Raw genomic sequence first — 22,367 nt, 5'->3', positions numbered from 1 at the left:
AGCGTTTGTTAAATAAACTCCCACAAATGACACCGGGTATAATTTATTTTTTACTGACAACACACAATTAGCGGCCATTTTCCGTCGCAATTACTATTTACAATATAAAATTGATGCTCAGCCGTCTACGTTTGTGGGTAAAACGTGCTCACACACTAGGATTACCTACTTTGTGATAATAACGATTAATAAATTTTATTGTAATTCATTTACTTTGTAATTTTAACTGCTCGTTTATTGTATAGAGTCATCATTTTAATTGCATGTAATTTGACCATAGACTCGCACTTCTACTTGAGATCTCATTCAATTAGGTATAATAAAATGTACTTTTGGAACTTCAATCGTTTTAAGCGTTGAATAAACAAACTTTTGAAATCCATCCCCTGCATAACGTTTGGATGATCATATCAACATAGGGTTTTCTTTGAATTCCCTCACTAAGAAATGCTCCTGTGTCTTGGGGACTTTTATAAATATACCAGAATCGGACACAAAGTACAACTAGACCCGAAATAATTTTTGTGCGTCGCACAAATAATTGTTCCATGTAGAAATCGAACCTAGGACCCTCGGCGCAATGGTGGCGGCGTGACGATCTTTAGCACTGCGCCACGAAGGAAGTTTGGATTTTCGGATATTAAAACGAATAGTGCGGATTCTATTATCCCAATTAAAAACTAAATGTTATTTTCTAATCATCTTACTATCTAGGTTTGTGTTAATAAGGAATACGTTTCTACTTTTTAAGGTCATTAAGAACTTACTAACAACCGGCTGAAAGAAGACCCTTATAATATTCTTTCAATTTATGTATTTCAGCTCCATTGACTTGTGTAACGTTCGTATACAAAAAATAATAACGTGGTTTTATATAAGCTTACATTTTTAGTATTAATAAATTAGACTTAATAATCCAATCGGAACTAAAAAAAGTAGCTAGAAGCAGAAAATGCGTAATTTACTCATTAGAAATCAGTATCTATTAAGTAGATCATATAAGTGAACTGTAAAGGGAAAGGTGAAATTTAATTACAGAGTTTTTCTTATAACGGAGTAAAATAAAATTATACTTACTATAAATTCAGCGCAATTGCCTCCTCGATTATCATTCGGTCACGACCTCACGACATAAAGTAAGCAGAATAATTACAGTCTACAGTTTATTGACTTTCAAACAATCACCATACATTATAGGAGAAAAGTCTAGGGTATTTCTTTAAACCGGGAATAATTATAAAAAACATATCGTAAAACCCGTTCACTACTCTGAAACAGCAATTTTGAAGCACTTCTTCGACTTTTTTTTCGGTATACCAGATACAAAATGACTTTGTTTAGTCATTCTGTAAAAAACAAGTATAAAATTCTTGATATAAAAACACAAAAAGAAACTGTAGCTAGGTATTTAATTGTGATGTTACTGTACATTAACCAGGTATTGTTGAAACGCGAGCAGTAATTGCTGACACCAATGATAATAAAGGAAGGGTTTGGCTATAAAACTTTGCTGACAGCATTAAAAAAGTACATAATATCTTGTAACGAAGTCGTAAAAACTAACGGTATAAGTAAATAAAAGTCAACAAGGCTTAGAAATAACTATTATGTTATCCCTAACCGATGCGCTAGGTTTTTATTTTTCTATAAAAAAAGTACTTAGGTTTAAAAACTTTATTCATTTCATAAAATATATCATAAATAAATTTACAATAATAATTTGCATAGCAATGCAATTGAAGTTTTCAACACCACCCTGATAGCGTGAGTTTAAGTAAAACTTAAAAGTAAAGATTCAATAACTTCTTCCGCTAGAAAGGGTGCTAGACTTCTTAGGCTACTCCTCGAAGTCACTCAACCTACAGCTTTGGAAGCATGCAGCAAATTTTAATGGCTCTTAAAGTAGGTATCTATACCAATCGGGTAACGCCACTTAATATCGCCGATGATTACAACTGACAATAACTTATTATTAGACAAATCAACTGCAAGAACCCTCACGTCAAAAAGCCATCAAACCAACAGAAACCCAAATTATTTCCGTCCGAACTATTTACAACAAAATCATGCAAAATTAGTGTATTATACAATTTTGTGGTCACGATTAGCCAACCGCAGGACACCGCAGGATTATCCATTTTGTAGCGTAACGATCTAATCGCTACCCTAATTTACGTCAAGTCCCCCGAACAAGGAGACATCTTGTTCCGAGCATGATGGCTTTATTAAATGTACGTAGTCTACGAATTTGATCGAAACAACTTAATGATTGAGCGGCTGCACGCGAATACTCAATTTACGTAATTTTACTAGGTAAAAAATATACACGCACAAATTATTTATCGGCGACATTTTTTACAAGACTATTCTGAAAATTGCTATGGTATTACACTTCAATGACAATTAAATAGCTATATTGAATACACTAACGCAAAACAGTTCATAAAGCAGACATTATAGACGATAACATAAAAAGCGCCTGCTGAAAATCTAAGTATAATACATAATCTATACTAATATAATAAAGCTGAAGAGTTTGTTTGTTTGATTGTTTGTTTGTTTGTTTGTTTGTTTGAACGCGCTAATCTCAGGAACTACTGGTCCGATTTGAAAAATTCTTTCAGTGTTAGATAGCCCATTTATCGAGGAAGGCTATAGGCTATATAACATCACGCTACGGTTATTAGGAGCGGAATAGCAACGAAAAATGTTACAAAAGCGGGGAAAATTTTGACCCCTTTCTCTTAGGTGACGCAAGCGAAGTTGCGCGGGTCAGCTAGTTAGGTATAAAGTGCCTATTGGAAATCTAAGAACTTGTATTGTAGAATCATCTGAATACGCATAGATGCAAACTGATACTAAAACAAAATAGGTCCTAGCTAGACCTCCCTAGCTATCCCGTTTTACCGTTTACCTAAATTACCACCAAACTCAACAAATTAATTCAATTTGCTTCGAAGACATGAGGTCGGTATAGACCTATCTCAATCACAAAGGACCAAGAATAAAGTAATTTGTGGTAATCAAAGGACGTTCTAAATTTGTCGTCATTATCCTTTGGCGGTTTTCCATCGGTAATGGCTTGACAACCCATATCACTGTAATAATGTTGCGGTCCGCTAATTGTAGGTAAATAATCAAATTATTTAAATGTCTTTCTCTATGATGAGGCACCTGTCCTATACAGGTGCCTCCTTAGTCTTTTCATGTCTCGATCGCCGATTAATTTTTAGAAAAAAATGTTCTTACTTTCTAAGCAGGATCATTTTCCAGAGTAAAGAACAATTCCATTCTTGTGATAACTATGTGGTATTTATTATTAATACATCGAGGTAAAGCGAAGTTTTATTTTTCATCCTAGTTAATCAAATTAAAGAGTCAAAGATCACAGAGAACTCATTTTGGACTTCGTGACGGTTTTTTTTGACACCAGTGCAAGAAAACTGGCTTCTACGTCCAGTGTAGTATACTCAGCTCATCATGAACGTGCGAAATACGTCATACGTCATTTTTATCTCCTCTCGCTCGCATTCAAGTCTTAAGAACGATTATTACATCCTCTTGACTATTACGTAGTTTGCACATTTATAATGGCCCAAGTATAGTGGTAAACCATCTTTGGTAACATAATATTATGTAAAAAGGATAACTGAAGAAAACAACGCAATAAGTGTACATGACTTTAATACAATACAAAATTACTGGTTCTGCTTGGATTCCTTGGCGTTTTGGAGCGCTTGCGTCAGATACAACTTCGCGAGGCTTTGAGAGCAGAACTGGCTGATGTGTTGGCTGTAAGTATTGATCTGACCGGCGACAATCATAGGGTTGAGCCTGGGAGGAACCGGGTGGGGTTTGAAGAGTTTGTTAACATCTTCTTCAGGTAGTGGGGGTTCATCCTTGGCTGCTCGCGCGGCGTTTTCTTGTGCCCTCTTGACGATCCAGCGGTGTTTGTCTTGTTGCTGGCGCACCACCAACTGCTGGTATCTGTTGAACTTGATAGCTTCTTGGTTGAGCTCGTCTACGCGCTCCATTAGGCTGCGGAGTTGTCCTGCGGATGTAAGTGACGGTTAATTGTGATACTCCCAGCATAATTTTGGGTATGTCCATAATGTAGCAAATTAGGTAGTCAAACTTGGATTCGATTTCCACACAGTTATTATTTTGTGTTTTTAGTAAATCAATGAATGATTTTAGAGGAATGACTATAAACTAAGGCTAGTTAACTATAAATAAGTTAAGCTTAGAGGGATTGCAACAAAATGTATAAGTATGCAATCAATGCATTAATAAAAGTTGCCAAGAAGCATTCAGTCAATTACAGCAAATAGCTATAATGCATAGTAGCATTTTCCTTACCTTCCAATACTGATGCAGTGCCCAAATCTAGGAACTTGGAGCCCTCTTCTTCAGGGATCATCTCAGACAACTCAGACATCATGATGTTGGTGAGCGGAGAGTTGCGGATCACGATGGGCACTTCAATGAACAAGCTCTCGTAACCAATCTTCAGGTTACGGAGGGCCTCTGGCGTGTAGTCGCCCTCTTTGTACATGGCGATGGCCTGGAATAATAGAAGCAAGGTTTTAATCAAATTATGTAATACTATGGCAGCTAATAAGATGGTTAAGACACGCTACTGACATTGCACTAGCTTGGTCTTGTTTTTAATTAATTAGCTTCAACAAATATTTTCGTCAACAACGAATAGTTCTTTTAATTGGCTGCGTGACCTTTGCGTACTTCTCATTGGCTGAGTAACGTTTCTTGTTTAGTCCCTGGACAAGACTAAGAGGGAGAAAAATGGACCACTAAAATTAATAACTATTAACCTATTTTATGCCGGAACGCAGGTCTGCGCGCCAATTTTTAGAGCTTCGTATGCCGGGACCGTAGATCTGCGCGATATAGATGCAATGTGCAACGCGCGGTTAAAATGACGCGACAGATGGGACACTTTTGACGCGACGCGGGTCCGGCATACGAAAGGTTAATAGGAATATCAGGAAATCTGATGTTTAGAGGTGCATAGTTAAAAATATCTAGTGATACCAACCTGGGGAGTCAGACGGTAAGCCTTCAGAGTGAGGAAGCCTCTGGCGGACTTCTTGGTGTCGTAGATGACGACCACACTCTCCTCGATGGATGTCTGGTAGTGGTACTGAGACTCCAGGAGCGACTGGCTCAGGAAGTTGCCGACATCTGCGCTCTGGTACCTGGTGGGAAAATAAAATGATTTAATTAACTATCTGGCTTAAATCGCACTTGCATAAGATTTCTCAGAGTAAAAAGCATCTTATGTATCAATTAAAATAATCATTAATTGTTGTTCTTTCTGTTTTGCTACCTAACAAGTGACTACCAAATACTAGCTATAAAGTATTGGGCTTTTCCTAATATCTGTTCATATTTTTTTTAAAAGCCTAGCTGGGTCGTGATTTGTTGGAACTGCTTTACAACTACATCTATTTTTTATATAGTTTTCCTAATTTGTACATAAGAATGACAACTAACAAGTGTGTTTGTGGACACAAAATTCATAAAACTCAAACAAATGTTGTAAGTTTTGCAAGTTATTCCATTACGCATTGTTAATGATGACTATTTATTTATATATCTTAAGTATGTGGATTATTGATTAAAGTGTTGTTGAGTGGTTAAATTATTATGTCACTTTTCTGTTTATAGCACCAATAAACAAGTGTCTTGGTATTTGGAATAGATAACTTTGACTTGACTCTTATGTTTTCAAATGCCTTTTTGCCTACTGTATTTTAGATATGATAAATTATGCTGATACAACTATAGGTCTCCACAAAAAGCTTTAATGTGAACAAAGTAACCTTTGGCCTCTAATCTAATATATCTCTAATCTAGAATAAAAGTTGTAGCATTTCTATCATTGCAACTCTCATCACATTCAAATGAATGTACCTATGTATGGTAACTAAACAGTTACCAATAGAATTGCTATATAGTTTACTTTTGAAATGAAAACAATTACCATCCAACATGAAAATGATCAACATTAACACGACGGAGTCTCCTCATCATGTCCAGCTGGTACTCCTCCTCGTCCATGGTGTCATCGTGCTTGGGGAACGGGAAGCAGTTGGTGATCTCCAGACGGTTCTCCACCACGAGCCCGAGTAAGGCTCCCTGAGCCACCTCCATGTTGCTGCATGATTCTTCATGGCAGTGCTTCACAATTTTCATCACCGCCTGGAATTAATTTGTTTGTATAAATTAACTGAATGGTCTCTAAGCATTTGCTTCTGACACAAGTGGTTGAGAGATCTAACATAGAGCAACAAAACTTGCTGGGCTTTTCAATTAAGCTTGTTTTTTTATTTGTTACTGCTACTAATTTGCAACTGAAGAAAGTAGAAAATAACGAAAAATTCTGGTTAGCCTTTGGTAAATGGTTGTAGTTATACCCATCAGAATAATCTAAGAACAACTATTTATTTTGTTACTTTATAAAATTGAATTACAGTTTTATTTTAATACAAGAGATGACCGGTGCATATGTTAGTTTAGATTTATAAGTATGCTAATGCTTTGCGAAGCTTTCTCTTAATACAAACAATAAAACTGTCTGCATAAATTGCTGATAAGTTAATGTTTTGATAAACATTCTAAGTGGTCTGATGTCACAATACTACTTGAATTAGCTATTCTGGGAAAGGCGCAGTTTTATCTCAAACACTACATACGTAAATCTAACAAATGCGCAATTATAAAGCCATTATACACTAGCCAAATACAGAGCTATGGTCTATGCTAATTTATCCAGTCAAAGTTACTCAATGTCACACAGTGAGATCATCTCTGTAATCGTTTGCCAGACTCGGGTCACCGAGGTAAACGTCCTAAAAGAGCCCATGACTCATTCACTAATTGGACTTCACTTTCACTGGTAAACAAAAAATGACCACAGACTAACTGTACTTTACAACTAACTTCTTGGTAATGTAAAATCTGTCATGAAAATTAACTGTTTGTTTATTCATTGCGTTACTACATGACGACTTCGACTTATTTATAGAGTTTAAACAAGAAGTCAGGATATGAACCATAAACTTTATATCCACAACATAACCTCTACGCGGATGTGTAAACTTATATGTAAACAACATACGACGTAAATATTAACGTCATAGTATGAAAAAAGTCGCAATTATAACTCAATGCAACGAATATTATCACAAAAATGCTAAGCAAACTCAGAAAACAGAGAATACATGACGTGTCGACGAGGAACAGCTTTGAGACATAACAGCTATGTTGGAGTTGTGGTGACAAGTGATAGATTATCAAAAAGTATAAATGATTGTGTACATACCAATCCATCGCACTGAACGTACGTAATTGTGGCTTCATTTTCAGGAACGCGTCTGGCAGACCCACTAGCACGGTTCGCCATTTTTACGAAAGGTTAGTTTGATTGAATGAATCTGACATTAGAAGCCTGTGCTGCCAGGGACAAAACCGATAATAACGGTTAAAAGTAGATATTCTCTTTTTATACACCGATCGCGGTCTAGTTCGATTCGTTGAAATGCATTCTCTATGGAATTCAACATTCATTCAACATCTACATTGTCGGTGGTACGATCAGCTGTCAAATGTCAGTTGAATTATTTGTCAAATCAAAAGTCCTACAATAAAAATCGTATCAAACCGAGATAAATAAACATTGTTTACAGAAGTAATATTATTATCTTAGTTGTAAATGTATCATACAGTGGACAGTTTCAGTCATAAATCTATCATGTGTTATGTTGATTCGAGAAAGTGTTCCTCAGTACTTCCGCCCTGATTTAAATCGATGATACTCCTACTTTTAATAAAGAAAGGAAGTTATCATTAAATAATGAGTCAGCATAATTTCTGGAGAGGATTAACGCCAATAAGCATACCGCCGTCGCAACAAGTACCTGATAAAATTGTAAAGTTATGTTCATTGGGCACAGACTTCATTGTCCTCGGCAATGACCATGGGCTCTACCACTGCGAAATTATCGAGGATTGTTTAAATTTAAAGAAGATCAGTGGCATTTCAGCGATAGACATATCATATCACAATGATATCCTTTATATCATAGATGTTCATGGACGTTTGTACAAAACAAGTGCTAGTTTTAAAAATAAAGAAGAAATTGTCGTCAAAGAGGATGCCAAGTGTTGTCCCCACGGTTTCAAGAGCTCCAGCTACAAAGTGAAGTTTAGGAATGTGGTGACAAGTGATTTTGGACAGTTATACATAAGCAGTGATGGGCAGCTATGGGGCTCAGGTGTTATGCCGCAAATATCGTTAGACACTAGTAGTATTAAGAAAATTCCGTTTTTTGAGGGAAGGACAGTGTACAGTGCGTCTGTGGGTCAAAACTTTGCTGCTGTTATAGCTCGAAAAAATGTGAGGAGATCAAGCAACTGTGATACTGAGAGTGATAATGATGATGATGAAGTGTTTGCATCAAACTGTTCACAGTGTCAGACAATAATAGGCCTAGCATCCCCCGCATCTGTGCCATCCCTTTCAGAAACCTGCCCTTTAGGTGTTCAAATTAGTAAGTCTAGTGAAGATTCAAGTAGTACTACAGCCCCACAGACTGATGTGCATGTTGATGCACACAGCTTCACTGAAGATTCTAGTCCCTCATCTGAGGAATCAAAAATTGCAAGAACAAACTCACAAAAAATAATAGATGATAATTTCCATGATGCTAAGTCCACAGATGGTGATGACCAGACAGATAAGGACAGTGAAACAGATGAGGCTAGTGCTGACAAAATTAACAATATATTTATAAACACTGATGCTGCTAGACAGTTTTTGAGTAGACAGCTTTCTTGGGTATCAGCTGGGGAAGACTACTTAGTAGAATACACAGAGAAACCTACTAGAATAATAAAAGAAAATGTATCAAATCTCACAAATTTCGTCTATGAAGGAGTTAAAACAGTAGGTGATAAAGTAGCGACGCTATCGCGCCATGTAAGCGGTAGTAGCGACAACAATGATGTTGTCGAACTACAAATGCGCTTACACAATGACGAAATTAATTCCCTCATGTACAGCTGTACCTCCAACTGCAATCTTGAAGATCTGCAGTTTTCCACTAGCACAATTAGTAGTGAAAAAGAATTTGAAGCGGCTAGAAAAAACGAGAACCTCAAAAACATGACTAAACTCGGCAAAAATGTTTTAGCCACAGAGTTATGGACTTGGGGTGACATATCATATGGGCAGTTAGGAATAGGAGATACAGTTAAAAGAATAAAACCAATGGTAGTTATGAGTTTATCAGGATTTGGTATGCAAAAGGTGTCTTGTGGCAAATGGCACTGTTCAGCTCTAACGTTAGACGGACGCCTCTTCATGTGGGGCTACAATCAATTCCATCAGGTCAGTTTCGATACAAGAGAAGACAAGAGTGGCCCTAAACAGTTTCGAGAGAACTCTGACAGTGATAGAGTGAGGGACATGATAGCCACAGATCATCACACACTAGCATATACTCATAACGAAAATATTTTCTACATGGGAAAACATACAGAGGGTTACACAGAGTCTATAGTTAATCTAAATGTCAAGAAAGAAGAAGAAGGTAGTGAAAACCACACAGACCTAACAGTAAAAACGAATGAACCTCCAAATTTCTCAAGTAAACCCCAAAACATGTGCTACCACTGGAGAATATTATCATCTGGTAACATCAGCTATTGCTCAGTAGAGGAGTCGGCCAAAAGTCCAGAGTTCCAAGACCTATCTATTGCTCAAAGATATCTAGAAGAAATGCTTTTGATATATCATAATCTAGTTAAACCTTTTCTAAAGAAAAGTAAAGCAGTAACTACACATTCCAATATTTACGAAACAGTTTGTGATATTTTTGGTGACATATTAAACATAACCGCTCTGAATGTACTCTCGATGTGGCAGTACGCCGAGAAACATATAAACGAATGTGATATTTCTTTGATAAAAAATTTAGAAGAGTTTATTTATTTGTACAGAAAGTATTACGTAGCTGTAAGCAATCTAATCGTAATCGGCGGCTTTACGCAGATCAACAGTGTCGTCGATGTCCCCTCTAGTGTTTATAATTTGTTTAGCGATCAGCTCCCGACAAACAAGCAGAAGAATAATAAGAAAACTTTAGAAGCCATAGTAGGGCTCGCGTTTGTACAGCCTCTAACAAGATTGAGCTCCTATAAATGCATCGCACAATCGTTACTAAGGTACAAAACGAAAAGAAAAAAGGTCGACACAAAAACCAATATCGACGAAAGGTTAAACAAAGTCATCGCTTCATTAGATTCATTGATAGACGAGCAGGAAAAGAAACGGAAAGAAGCGGAGGTCACTAAATTGTTTTGGGAAACGATAGGCAAAGGTTTGGAGCAGTATCGTACACCAGAACGTCGTCTAGTCAGAGAATCAAAGTCTCGACTGCTGAATTTAGTGAATCCTGGACGTTTTTCATCACACTGGTTTATTTTATTCAACGATTTATTCGTTCACGTCAGCGGTAGTACGCCTAGCGTTCATCCTCTAGAAACATTATGGGTTGAACCAGTTCCGAATACGGATTCGCTTCAAAATGTAATCCAGCTCACGACCCCTGAAGAGATGATATCAGTTTCAACTAGCACCGAACAAGAGAAGACCGATTGGGTTCATTGCCTTAACGCATCAATACGATTAGCTTTGAATAAGGAGAATTTCAAACCGCCAGCAGTAAGAACCGCCAGTCATACGTTTTCGAACAAAAACCCTTTTTACAAAGATGCAAAGTACACGGGGAGATGGTTGGATGGGAAAATCCACGGGCACGGTAGAGTGGAATGGCCGGACGGTAAATTCTACGTGGGACAATTTCAACTGAACGCGTTATGTGGACATGGGAAAATGGAGATTCCTGGTGTAGGTAAGATTTTACAATAAACAACACAATTTCGATTACTATAACCATCGTTTTTGAATGAATTTGAAAGTCTTTTATATATTTCAAACATTGTAGCCATAAGGTCACAGTTCGCTCTTTTCTAATTTAGTTACGAATACGTAAGCCATAAAAATACAAACACCTATATTGCTAGACAGCTTAGTCAAACTCTAGCTAATCCACTTAATGTCGATGTTCTAATTATGATTCAAGTCTAATTTCAAGAAACATGATACTATACATAACATCATAACATGTCTGTCGTAAGCGCGACAAACATTTACTCATTTATGAGCGATCAATTCAATATTTAAGCCGTGAGTCATAAGTAGTATGCGCATAACTTAAAAGTCGTTTTATTGACATTTATTTTATTCAATCAAGCGTTAGAAATAAGTATTTCTCCGGTCAGTGTTGCAAACAATGCCTCTATTAAGGACAATCCCGTTGTGTGGTAACATTATTGATAAGAATTAATATGGCTATTGTGTAAAACTAATTAACACTTTATTTCTCGCTTTTGTTCTTATTTTAGAATATACCTACGTATTGGAAAATATGGAAGAACGAATGCTTACGATGTTTAAACATGCAAGCTAAATCAAACTATCGAAATGAACCATTATTTTACCAAAACCTGAGTAAATGTAGCAACGACAGTACTGCGACAGCAATCAGTTTACCTCAAATAACTTGTATACCAGTCGCAAGAAATGTAAACATTAACTCAATTAATTAAGAAACTCCTCTGCCCCTATTTTGTACTCTCTCCGCTGATTGCTTACCACTCTCTTCGTAGATACGAGTAACTTGCTATTTGTTGTTCAATTTAATTCCATTATATTGTTATTGGGAAAGCGGAGAATCTATTCATATCAAAATATAAATTATTAATTTTCTTTTTGGATCGTTACTCTGAAAGTTGTACTTACAAAAATTTCAGCAATAGGTCTCTCAAAATAAGTCCTTGAAACATTTTCTCGTGGTCAAAGGCGTGCTAATAATGAACAATGTCAATGGAATCTGCACTAAATAAGTTTGCGACATTGACCATCGTGCTAATTATGCGCATAAAAGTGTCCGCCAAAACCCTATTATAGTATAGAAACATACAAACATCGATAAGTAGCCACTAATATGTTTCGTATTTAAACAAATTTATTTTTAAGTTATACAAAGTATATTATTATTGCTAACTGTGCCAAGGTATTGTTGTGAAATACTTGAAAACCTTGAACGTGTGTGTGTTCTACCCGCTATTCAAACTGAAAAAGTAATGTAATCTCGGTATTTGTACTTCCGATACGCTTGAATGAAATTAGGTGCTTCCCTGTTCGTATAAATAAAGGAAAACAACGATTAAATTATATTATTGTACGCATATTAGTCAGTTCCTTTACGAGTGATCCTGACCTACAGTTTTTTATGATCAGGGCTTCCCTCTAGGGCCTCTAGGTATATTTTTACTTTATTTTTCGCGTGTCCATTATTATTCCAATATTTCCCTGTCCTGAAGTTGAGACAGAAGACGATACGAAAACGGAATAGAAACGATTTAAACCCTATTTCGTTTACGCAGAATGTATTTATCTTATTTTCTTTTACTCTTTTCATGTACGAAGTTCGTATTTCATACTGTGTTTAATGGCACTTGTTCATTCTTCGTAGACCTCTTATAGGGAATTCACAGAGCCCCAATAAATATATAATTAACTTTCTTTATAAATAGAAGTAGTATTTATCCTGCTCTTCTGCTTTTCCGCTGTCATGTGACGCGGACAGTGGCTTTGTACTACCGCAAAACAATACCTATACATTATACAAGGTTTTTACGCAACAGGGGGAAATCCCGGTAAAGATAGGCATGGTGTGGAAACATTATTCAATTAAATATTCCGCCAAAACACAGGTTTACAATTTTTCAACCTTACACTATATTAAGGAGACGAAAGCTTGCTTTTTTATTTAACATTTTATTTTGTATAAAACATATGTACGTTTGATTTCAGGAGTATACGAAGGCCAATGGAAAGACAACCTGCAAAATGGATACGGGGTCATGAAATACACGGTAGGGGATATTTACGAAGGTTACTTCAAGGACGGCCAGCCCCACGGCCATGGCATCAAGAAGCAAGGGGACTTTACCTCTTCATCAGCAACCATTTACACTGGGGAGTGGAATAACGGTGTGAAACAAGGTTATGGGGTAATGGACGATATAGGAAAAGGGGAGAAGTATCTGGGCAACTGGAGCGATAATAAGAAGCATGGGTGTGGGTTAATAGTGACGTTAGATGGGATTTATTATGAAGGACTGTTTATGCAAGATGTTTTGACGGTCAGTATTACATTGTGGTTTTTTCCCAAATACAGTAGTTTTAAAAATAACAGAGATACTTTTCTCATAGTCATCGTAAAGACCGGTATCTATTCAAAGTTACATTATTACCAAGAAAATAAATATATTTGTGGTTTCATTCAAATGATGTAATATCAGGCACGGTTTGATATATTGCGCAAGTTGCAATGAAACAAAAATTATAACCATAGAAGTTTATCTATTCAATAGCGTTTTTTTTGTATGAGTTTTTTTATTGTCAAGATATGAATTCGATCGGGTGAAGGGGGTTAATGTCAAAGTTACCAAAAATATTTTTAAACGGTCATTATATTTTGATTGTCTTTTTTTATTGTCTCCGTGGCGCAGTGGTTTAGGCCGCCACGCCGATACCACTGTGTCGGGAGGTCGTGGGTTCGATTCCCACGCGGGACAATTATTTGTGCGATCCACAAATAATTGTTTCGATGTGGTTGTGCTTTGTGTCCGTTGTTTGTATGTTTGTAAAAGTCCCCGCGACACACGAGCAATTCTTAGTGCGGGAGTTGTCTTTAAAAAAAAAAAAAAAGATTGACTAATGCCCGGTTTCTGAGACACATTTAGCTGTACTTTATTTATTCAAACTATCATATTTATATGAGCTTAGACGCTATTGAATAGATAAACTACCGTTAAATGTACCTCAGAATCCGGGCGTTAGCAACCTTCATATACCTTGATTCCAAACGCAAACAATAAAGTCATACCTATTCCGTATAACACTGATTTGAAATCTCATCTTATGTTCCAGGGTCACGGGGTAATGGTATTTGAAGACGGTACCCACTATGAGGGGGAGTTCCGTTCAGCCGGCGTGTTCTCCGGCAAGGGAATACTGACCTTCTCCAGTGGGGATAAGATCGAAGGTTCCTTGAGCGGCGCGTGGACTGAAGGCGTCAAGATATCTAATGCGACGATGCATTTGAACGTGTCAAATCCGGTGCTGCCAACTAATTCTAAACCTAAGTGAGTGTTACATAAAGTCTATTTTTGTATAACAATGGTTTTAATGAGCCATATATTGGAATTTCGTAGCGTTATTTGGTCTATTCCTAGCTTTATGCATGAGTAAAAGGTTTGATAAAATAAATTTTATAGCAATATTTATTTAAAATACCCCGAAAGTAAGATATGTGGCACTTATAACATTAGTTAAGTACTTAAAAATACATATTTCAGAAAAATCTAATAGCTAATCTATTTTAATTTTTTTCAGCTCCTTCGGTAAACTAAGCGTAGCCCCAAATCAAAAATGGAACGCCCTCTTCCGACAATGCTTCCAATGCCTTGGAGTATCAGAGTCCATTCTCACACCGACTGGCAATCATTTTGCCAACGGACCATCTGGCAACACCATAGACAACGTTAAAATCTGGCAAAATGTTGCCGTTGCAATATCTTGTTCACATAAAGAGAGAAATAAAATGAGTGTTAAAAGAAAAGGCAGTGATTTGGAGAAGTCTGTTGATTGTTTAGAAGTCATACCTCAGTTTGGACAGAAATTGTTGAATTTGGAAAATTATTCGGAATTGAAACAGTATTTGTATAATGTAAGTATGGTAGCTCTATCCACTAAGTACAGATCTCATACCGAAAAGTACCATATAGTTTACTTTTAGTTACAAAAAAGTAAGAAATAATTGAGTGACCAAACTCATCATCATTCAATAGATGCTTATATGTAATTGCACACATTGTTAAACAGATTTTCTGATACATATAATTTTGAATTTTGAGTCGCTTCTAAAGCTCTAAGCTAATCTGACCATGGGTGGGATTCATCATATTTCTTAGCTAAATCCAAAACACACACTTAACCCTTCATCTTCTTCCACAGGCCTGTGAATCAACCCACCATCCTCTAGGCCAGCTAGTATTAGGCGTAACGAATGCTTTCAACACGACATACGGCGGGGTCAGAGTACATCCGTTACTTCTGAGCCATGCGGTCAAAGAACTCAAGAGTATCACCTCGAGGCTGTACCAGGTCGTCCGGCTACTGTTCCCCGCGCTGCCGCCGGAGGGCGCTGATGCTGTACTGTCTTTGGCTGATGGAGAAATTGAGGAGAGCAATCCTATTGATGGGTAAGTTCGGTTTAGTTTATATTTAGATCGAAATAGGGGCCTCTCTCAAGATTTGTAGATAAAAATCTGTTAGAATAGAAGTAGGGTACTCAGTCATCATAGGTTTCAATTATTTTGATCTATACTCTAATTTAGAGTCTAGTCGAGAGGCAAAAATGTCGCCTGGAAAATTCTTCGTGTCATCGTACGTATATTTTCCGTGTTTAAAAGAGTGAAAGAATTTTTTTTAGGTCTAGGGTCTGTCATCAAGCTTCTTATGATCATTTAGTGGGCTCACACACCACTCAGCCCAACATTGTCGCTCGCTTGAAGTATACAAGATTTCTTAGTTTTGCATTTTTTATTTTCCATTATCATTTTTCTTTCTTTCCAGCGAGGTAGTCTCCGCAGCGTCCCTCCTCCAGCCGACTCTACTACCACGCGTACACCCCGCACTGTTCGTGCTGTACGCGCTACACAACAAAAGAGAAGACGACTTGTACTGGAGACGACTGCTCAAGTGGAACAGACAGCCTGACCTCACGCTCATGGCGTTCTTGGGAATTGACCAGTAAGTAACTAGATTACTTGAAAAGCTTACAACATGGAATGAGATAAAAACTTGTAAAAGCAATCTGGGGTCGATTTATTTTGATTTCGAGCTTTTGCTATGTTATCGAAGTTTGTGTTTGTTTTATGTGTGATTAACGATTGGATCCCTTACTTTTTTTAAACACATTACAACTTATAATTGATAAATACAGAGTTAAACGCAAACAAGGATATTAACCTCGTTTTTTCTTGACTTTCTGGCAAAGGTCACACTAGTCGTTCGACAGCCGCTAACTTATAACACAAAATCTACTTCCTTCTTTGTCATTCAATAATTAACAAATTATTTCTTCATTATATCACCACTATATAAATCTTTTATATTCAATACTTACTATACCACTACTTCCCTCTCATTTCCAGAAAATTCTGGGTAGGCTACACGTGTCCAGCGAACCAGCTGTCTCCAACATCTCCACTCAAAGAGCAGCTGTTCCAAGAAGCTGTGGAGACGCTGCAGCAGCTCAAGACCACCTTCTCTCCCATTGAGAAACTCCTCGTCATCAGGAGCACCTTCCAGAAGATGACTACAGCTGTGCAACAGGAATTAGGTATGGGAAAATAACTACTATGTTGATTTTTGTTGTAACCCCTTTGTAGGTTGAAAGTTTTATTCTTCAAACAAGTTTCGGTGACCTTTCTACTTTATTTATCTTTAATGGTTCGCTTTAATTGTGTTTACCAATCGATTGAATTTGCGACACCGTAAAAAAATTACAGGAAATCACTAAAATTGTGCATTTAATAATATATTTTTTGACAAAAATATATTATTAACTAACTACTGAATAAATTTGGTCGCGTCAATATATCCTCCTTCTTATCAGAGGAATGAAATAGTGAAGTTTGCTGAACACTCTGGCCTTTTAAACCACGCCCAGTACACGCCGAATATGTCCAGGAGGACAGTCCTATTAAACCTTTGTTAATCACCAGGTCAAAACTACCTTTGGAGTATGGACGAGCTGTTCCCAGTGTTCCACTTCGTGGTGGTCCGCGCTCGCATCCTGCAGCTCGGCTCCGAGATACACTTCATCGAAGACTTCCTGGAGCCCGGCATGCAGCACGGCGAGCTAGGACTCATGTTCACTACGCTTAAGGTAATTAGCGCTCTTATTTGTATGAGTATTAAGATTTAAATTGATTGTATTGATTTGTTGATTTTTAATATAGATTTAAGATTTAATAGTATTAGTAAATTTTATTTAACACGCTGTTTTGTGATAATGACAATGGCGTAAGAGTCAAATTCTATTGAAGTATATTTTTAGAAATTTCTTGCGGTCGATCAATTAGACATTAATGCGCTCACGAACGTCATTTTAACGGCCTAAATTATAACAAAATACCAATATCAATTTAGTATGTTGCAGCTAATATTTATTTGAATCTTTCCTAACATGTCGATCATATTTTTGTATAAAAATTACTTATTTATTGACTATCAAACTTACTGGTGTCTTTATCTGTTCCAGGCATGTTACTTCCAAATCCTACAAGAGAAGATGTCGATGAACTCGTAATGTACACAATAATAAGTATATAATAATATACTAATAATAATGATCTCGCAATACGTATGGTGCGTTGTAACTTGTAACGTTTAGTTGTAGCTTCCGCAATAATTTGCTATGTAAGGTCAGCCTAGATGTTCCGTTAGAAGTAGGGGATACAAAGACGTATACTGGACAAAAAAAAACATTACCTTTAGCGCACGCCAGCAGTGCAGTATCACAACAATATCGTGTATAAACGCTTCTACGTACGACACTGACGTCAGCGTCAAGAAAGTAAGCCTAAAGCCTATCGAAAATCTTCGATATTTCACGATTTTGGTTTTCAAGCAACTACCGCCATATAAATACATTCAAGGTTCGTTAATGAGAGGGTGTAAGAGAGAACGCGTCGCCGACATTCGTCCTAAAACTAGATTTGTATGGCGCTAGTCGCTTGAGGACTAAAGTTGCTGAGTATCGGGTATTTGCGTAGCCTTGTGTTCGAAAGGCTTTAGGCTTGATTTCTTCCTACGCTGATATCAGTGGCGTATACACGATGTTGTTGTGACACTGCACAGCTGACGTGCGCGGTAGATTTTTCTATGTAATACGCAACCGACAGTGCACGCGACCGATTCAGCGTAGAAGGAAAGAAAGCCTTACAAATGTGGAGTAATCTCGGAGTTGTTAGTTTGTTTTGTCTTTCTCATTGATAAGTAGTTTCATACTTGATTGAAAGAGACAAAATATGGAATAACGTCTTCGAGCTTATTTCACGTTTCTTAATTAGGCTACAGGGATCGTCCGTTAATCAAGAGATGTTTATAATAACCTTTAAAACCCACCCACTTTTCTTTCCAAACCCTCTTGTTTCTAGCGTCACGTGATTAATAGACGATTCCTTATTTTAAAAGCAATACGAAAAGTACCATAACCAATCATGTGTATATTAGAATAAATGAAAATATAATTTCATAAAAACCAGTCTTATAATGTGTGTTTATTAAATAATAGTGATTTCATAGAAGACAGTTTTTAATAGGGTTTAAGAAATAGAATAATACATACTCCACCATTTTTAAAGACTTGGTAGATTTTAAATACATTTCCTAGTAATTCAAATACATTTTGAGCTGGTATACGTCTTTGAAAAATTGTTATAAAGTTCTTATTGTTATATAATATTGTTACATGTGTATTAGAGAAACGGTTAGAAATGAAAGGTACAAATACTTGAAGATGTTCGGAAACCAGTCAATGGAGTTTAATGTAAATTGTAGACAAAATGTATTTAGTAATTTGTTTAGTTTTGTTTTGAAAACGACAACAAAATGAAAATGAGAAAATAGTGACGTTAAAAATAGCATAATAATTGGTCACTTTTTTTAGTTACAAGCATAAAAAGGGTAAATATGATGAGTTATATGGTAACACTGAAAAAATAAAAGTATTGCCATATCACTAAGTAACAATTTTAAACATAAAGTATTGCCATTTACTTAAGTCACTGTTTTCTTATTAAAAAAAGAACAATAGTCAATTGTAACACATCAAAAGTTTTGAATAAGCAATATAAGGTTAGATTCTTGTAGTGTTCGTAGTTCGTGAGTGGCGACATCTATCGTCAGTATTGAGTAGATTGTCATAACGAACCCGTCCTTTGTGAAACAGTCTCGAGCGATATCAATCGATTAGTACTAGGAAGTCCCAAATTAATGCAGCTGGACAATGTTTTTGTTTGAAAGTGCATTTAGGGATACGCCGATTTTTCAGTGTCCGGGAAATGCTAAATAAATCATCATGGATGGGACGATATTTGACAATTATTAAGCCAGGAATGAATTGGGGAACAAACGTCTTGAGATGTTTCTAAACTTCGTACGATTAAGACGCACGATTTTATCAGATAATAATATTATAAGAAAAGAAATCGCATGACGTCGCTTGATATAGGTACGTCATATTATGCAGGGGCCGAAACTGGTCAGTAAAGTCAGTAAAAGTCAGTATTTTCGGACATGGTCAGTAAAAGTCAGTATTTTCGAAAATCGGTCAGTATTGTCGGTATTTTTCCGAATTCAATTTTTTTTTTGGTTTTCCTCTGCTGTTGGCCAATCTTACATTCTTGATTTGCCCAGTGATGATATCAGAGGGCTGCTTTGGATGCTCTATATTATGTAGATGATCTACGTATATATTGAAGCATCACATGACTTCAATAGAATAGCAAATTTAAATCCATACTACAGACAGAGTTACTTTCGCATTTATTATTAAATGCGAAAGTAACTCTGTCTGTCTGTCTGCTACTCAATCACGCCTAAACTACTGAACCAATAGCAAATATGCATGAAATTTGGTATAGAGATATTTTGATACCTGAGAAAGGACATAGGCTACTTTTGTTCCCCGGGAAAATGACGCATTCCCATGGGAAAATTCAGGTGGCGGACGAAGTCGCGGGTAAAAGCTAGTTTTCTATATTATTGAAATCAGGATTTTTGAAGTGAAAATTCTTTAGCGGCGTTGCGCACTTTTCTTTTGGATGGGTAAAAACTTCTAAACTCGCGTCAGGACACGTGTCTAGATCGAAAATTCGTAAGACCTGATTGAAAATTCGTAACACGGGAAGTTTATTAGAGTTTTTGGTGTTGATTGGAGTTTATTGAAGTTTAGTGAAGTTTATTAGCGTTTCTGGAGTTTATTGGAGTATGTCAATTTTGCATGAATGCGCATGACTCACTTGTAATACAATCTATCTATGCATCTTTTGTATGGTTAGTGGTCAACCTAGTGTCAAAGTTGTTCAAGCCGACTGAAAGTCCTTTGACATGGCTTAATGACTCTTATCCTAATCGACAACATCCGGGACCGACTTTTTACGTGCCCTCCGAGCACGAAGACGCTCAGTTCCAATACCACTATGCGGTCACCCATCTATAGAATGACTGTGCTAACGGTTGCTTAACCCGGAGATCGTTTACCGACCGGTGAGCACAACTGGCTATGAGCGCATCGTAATACAATAACAATTACTAAAGAAATAACAATAGAAAAAGCTTATTAACACAATAAAAAGGCGGTGCTGGTTGACTATTGGGATGGGGGAGGCCAATAACCGAAAATAAGCTTTTTGACCGACTTCAAGAAAGGATTTTGACCTCTCAGTTTGACTGTATTTTTTGTTATTCACCCGAAAAACGGTTTTGAAATGGTCAGTATTTTTGAATTTTTGGTCAGTAAAATCAGTATTTTCGACCTTGGAATTTGTTTCGGCCCCTGTATTATGGGACATTTGTTTCCTAATCTTGGTCTCCATATATTGCAGACCGAAAACGTAAAGCTTATTTTTAAAATCATTTTTTATTCAAGTATCAGTAAATGGACTGCAATCATTTAATGTTAAAACGGTGTGTCCATAAATGCACTACACTTGCCCACGAAACAATAAAAGACTTAATATAAAAAATGTAGAACATTCATTCAAAACTTAATAAAATTATCAAATGTGTATTTTGTTATTGTTACAATATTTTGCATTAGCTTCATAATTATTGTATAATACATTCCACCAATATTGTTATCATAGGCTTGCTACACACGTACTCGATTTGCCAATATTCATCGAACAGCAAAACCGACTCGACTCACTTGCTTGGCTTGTGCCGATCGGTATATATTCGGTTTTGCCGCCCTTCTAAGCAGATTAATGCCTACACGAATATGTGTGTAGCAAACTTTACACCCCACCTTAAGACTATTTTAGTATGGCACCCATAAATACTCCTAGATATAACTGTAGGATTCATTTTTAATCCTAAAGTATTTAATTTATAGTATTAAATATTTTATTTAATCGTATTATAGTCCAAGACTTTTTGTTGCGTGCCAAAATTTTAATATGTATGCTTTTAGCTTTAGTATAAGTAGCGAATTTGTAGTTTCTACTGAATTATTATTTATTGTGGAAAATAATTTGGTTCTATTTTTTCTTTAATCCTCTTTTCATCTGCGTGATAGAAACTTGCCCTATTTTATACGATTTTATGATTTTCCCTTTCTTCCAATAGACGCTGAACAGTAGCGCGATTTCCTTAACTCGGGTTGCATTAAAAAATACTGAAAAGAAAATAGTTCCTTTAGAATCCGCTAGGAGTGCTGATCAGTTTTCCACAGTTTCTCTAAAGATGCTTGAAATTGGTAGATCTCACTTTAATTGTTGCTCTTTCTGTCTTGAGCGTATAAGTAGTAAAGAAAGAGTCACGACTGAAACTTGTTCAGCGTTTATTGGGTTTAATTTGTTATTTAGGATAGCCAAGTTAAGCAATAATCCAAAGGTCTGGTAGTACAAATGAGAATTGTTATAGAAACGATCAAATTGTTATTTTTTTACTTAAAATTAAGTTGCTATTGTTTTTATATTTAGTGATTGTGTCATACAAATCTTATTTGCACAACATTTAGTTAATTTCAAATTGTTTTGTTTTAAGCGAGTTGTTTTGCCCATAAAATTACGAAATCCGGAAAATGAATTGTTAAAAGTTAATCAATTGTTGAATGAATGCAATTGATAAGTACCATATCATTAATGTTACATAATAATATGTTAATTACTATATTTATATCTTTGTCCTATGTGAAGTGTGTGTTTAAATATTCAAAAAAATATATATTTAACATTTAATAAAATTCGCAGTAAAAACTATTGGCTTTCATTTAAAAAATAATGCACAAACCAAATTACTTAGGAACACCACAGATGTCTTATTTCTAAAACATACATACATGCAGTAGTAGGGTAGGCAGAGACCAAAGAACGCTCCTTGTTATGATTCCAAAACAGGACAGTTGAAAATTGTG

General features: G+C 36.3%; 2 protein-coding genes across 2 annotated transcripts; one reads left to right on the top strand and one right to left on the bottom strand.

The window, feature by feature from the left end:
* Positions 1-3,667: 3,667 nt before the first annotated feature.
* eIF3h (eukaryotic translation initiation factor 3 subunit h) lies at positions 3,668-7,503 on the bottom strand. Its single transcript, XM_076135846.1, has 5 exons — positions 7,346-7,503; positions 6,005-6,222; positions 5,057-5,216; positions 4,360-4,564; positions 3,668-4,051 (listed from the first exon to the last, which is right to left on the bottom strand). Exons 1-5 carry the CDS (start codon positions 7,424-7,426, stop codon positions 3,699-3,701), a joined length of 1,017 nt encoding a protein of 338 aa, XP_075991961.1. The 5' UTR covers positions 7,427-7,503; the 3' UTR covers positions 3,668-3,698.
* Positions 7,504-7,657: 154 nt separating this feature from the next.
* On the top strand, positions 7,658-22,353 carry Als2 (Amyotrophic lateral sclerosis 2). The gene is made up of 9 exons (XM_076135843.1): positions 7,658-10,937; positions 12,965-13,296; positions 14,087-14,301; positions 14,552-14,885; positions 15,173-15,420; positions 15,794-15,970; positions 16,375-16,562; positions 16,948-17,111; positions 17,487-22,353. The coding sequence occupies exons 1-9, from the start codon at positions 7,877-7,879 to the stop codon at positions 17,532-17,534; spliced, it is 4,767 nt and encodes a 1,588-aa protein (XP_075991958.1). The 5' UTR covers positions 7,658-7,876; the 3' UTR covers positions 17,535-22,353.
* The last annotated feature ends 14 nt before the right edge of the window (positions 22,354-22,367 follow it).

Source organism: Anticarsia gemmatalis, chromosome 3 (assembly GCF_050436995.1).
Source record: "Anticarsia gemmatalis isolate Benzon Research Colony breed Stoneville strain chromosome 3, ilAntGemm2 primary, whole genome shotgun sequence".
Taxonomy (NCBI): domain Eukaryota; kingdom Metazoa; phylum Arthropoda; class Insecta; order Lepidoptera; family Erebidae; genus Anticarsia; species Anticarsia gemmatalis.
Note: the sequence above shows the minus strand (reverse complement) of the source record. Positions and strands in the feature narration are given on the sequence as shown.

What these genes read in the sequence shown, in the direction of transcription:
- eIF3h (XM_076135846.1), bottom strand. Translation starts at nt 7,426, where the DNA reads ATGGCGAACCGTGCTAGTGGGTCTGCCAGACGCGTTCCTGAAAATGAA. An exon ending in ACGTTCAGTGCGATGGATTG is followed by an intron (nt 6,223 to 7,345) that starts GTATGTACACAA and finishes AATTAATTCCAG; the next exon opens with GCGGTGATGAAAATTGTGAA. An exon ending in CACTGCATCAGTATTGGAAG is followed by an intron (nt 4,052 to 4,359) that starts GTAAGGAAAATG and finishes TTACATCCGCAG; the next exon opens with GACAACTCCGCAGCCTAATG.
- Als2 (XM_076135843.1), top strand. Translation starts at nt 7,877, where the DNA reads ATGAGTCAGCATAATTTCTGGAGAGGATTAACGCCAATAAGCATACCG. An exon ending in AATGGAGATTCCTGGTGTAG is followed by an intron (nt 10,938 to 12,964) that starts GTAAGATTTTAC and finishes GTTTGATTTCAG; the next exon opens with GAGTATACGAAGGCCAATGG. An exon ending in TTATGCAAGATGTTTTGACG is followed by an intron (nt 13,297 to 14,086) that starts GTCAGTATTACA and finishes CTTATGTTCCAG; the next exon opens with GGTCACGGGGTAATGGTATT.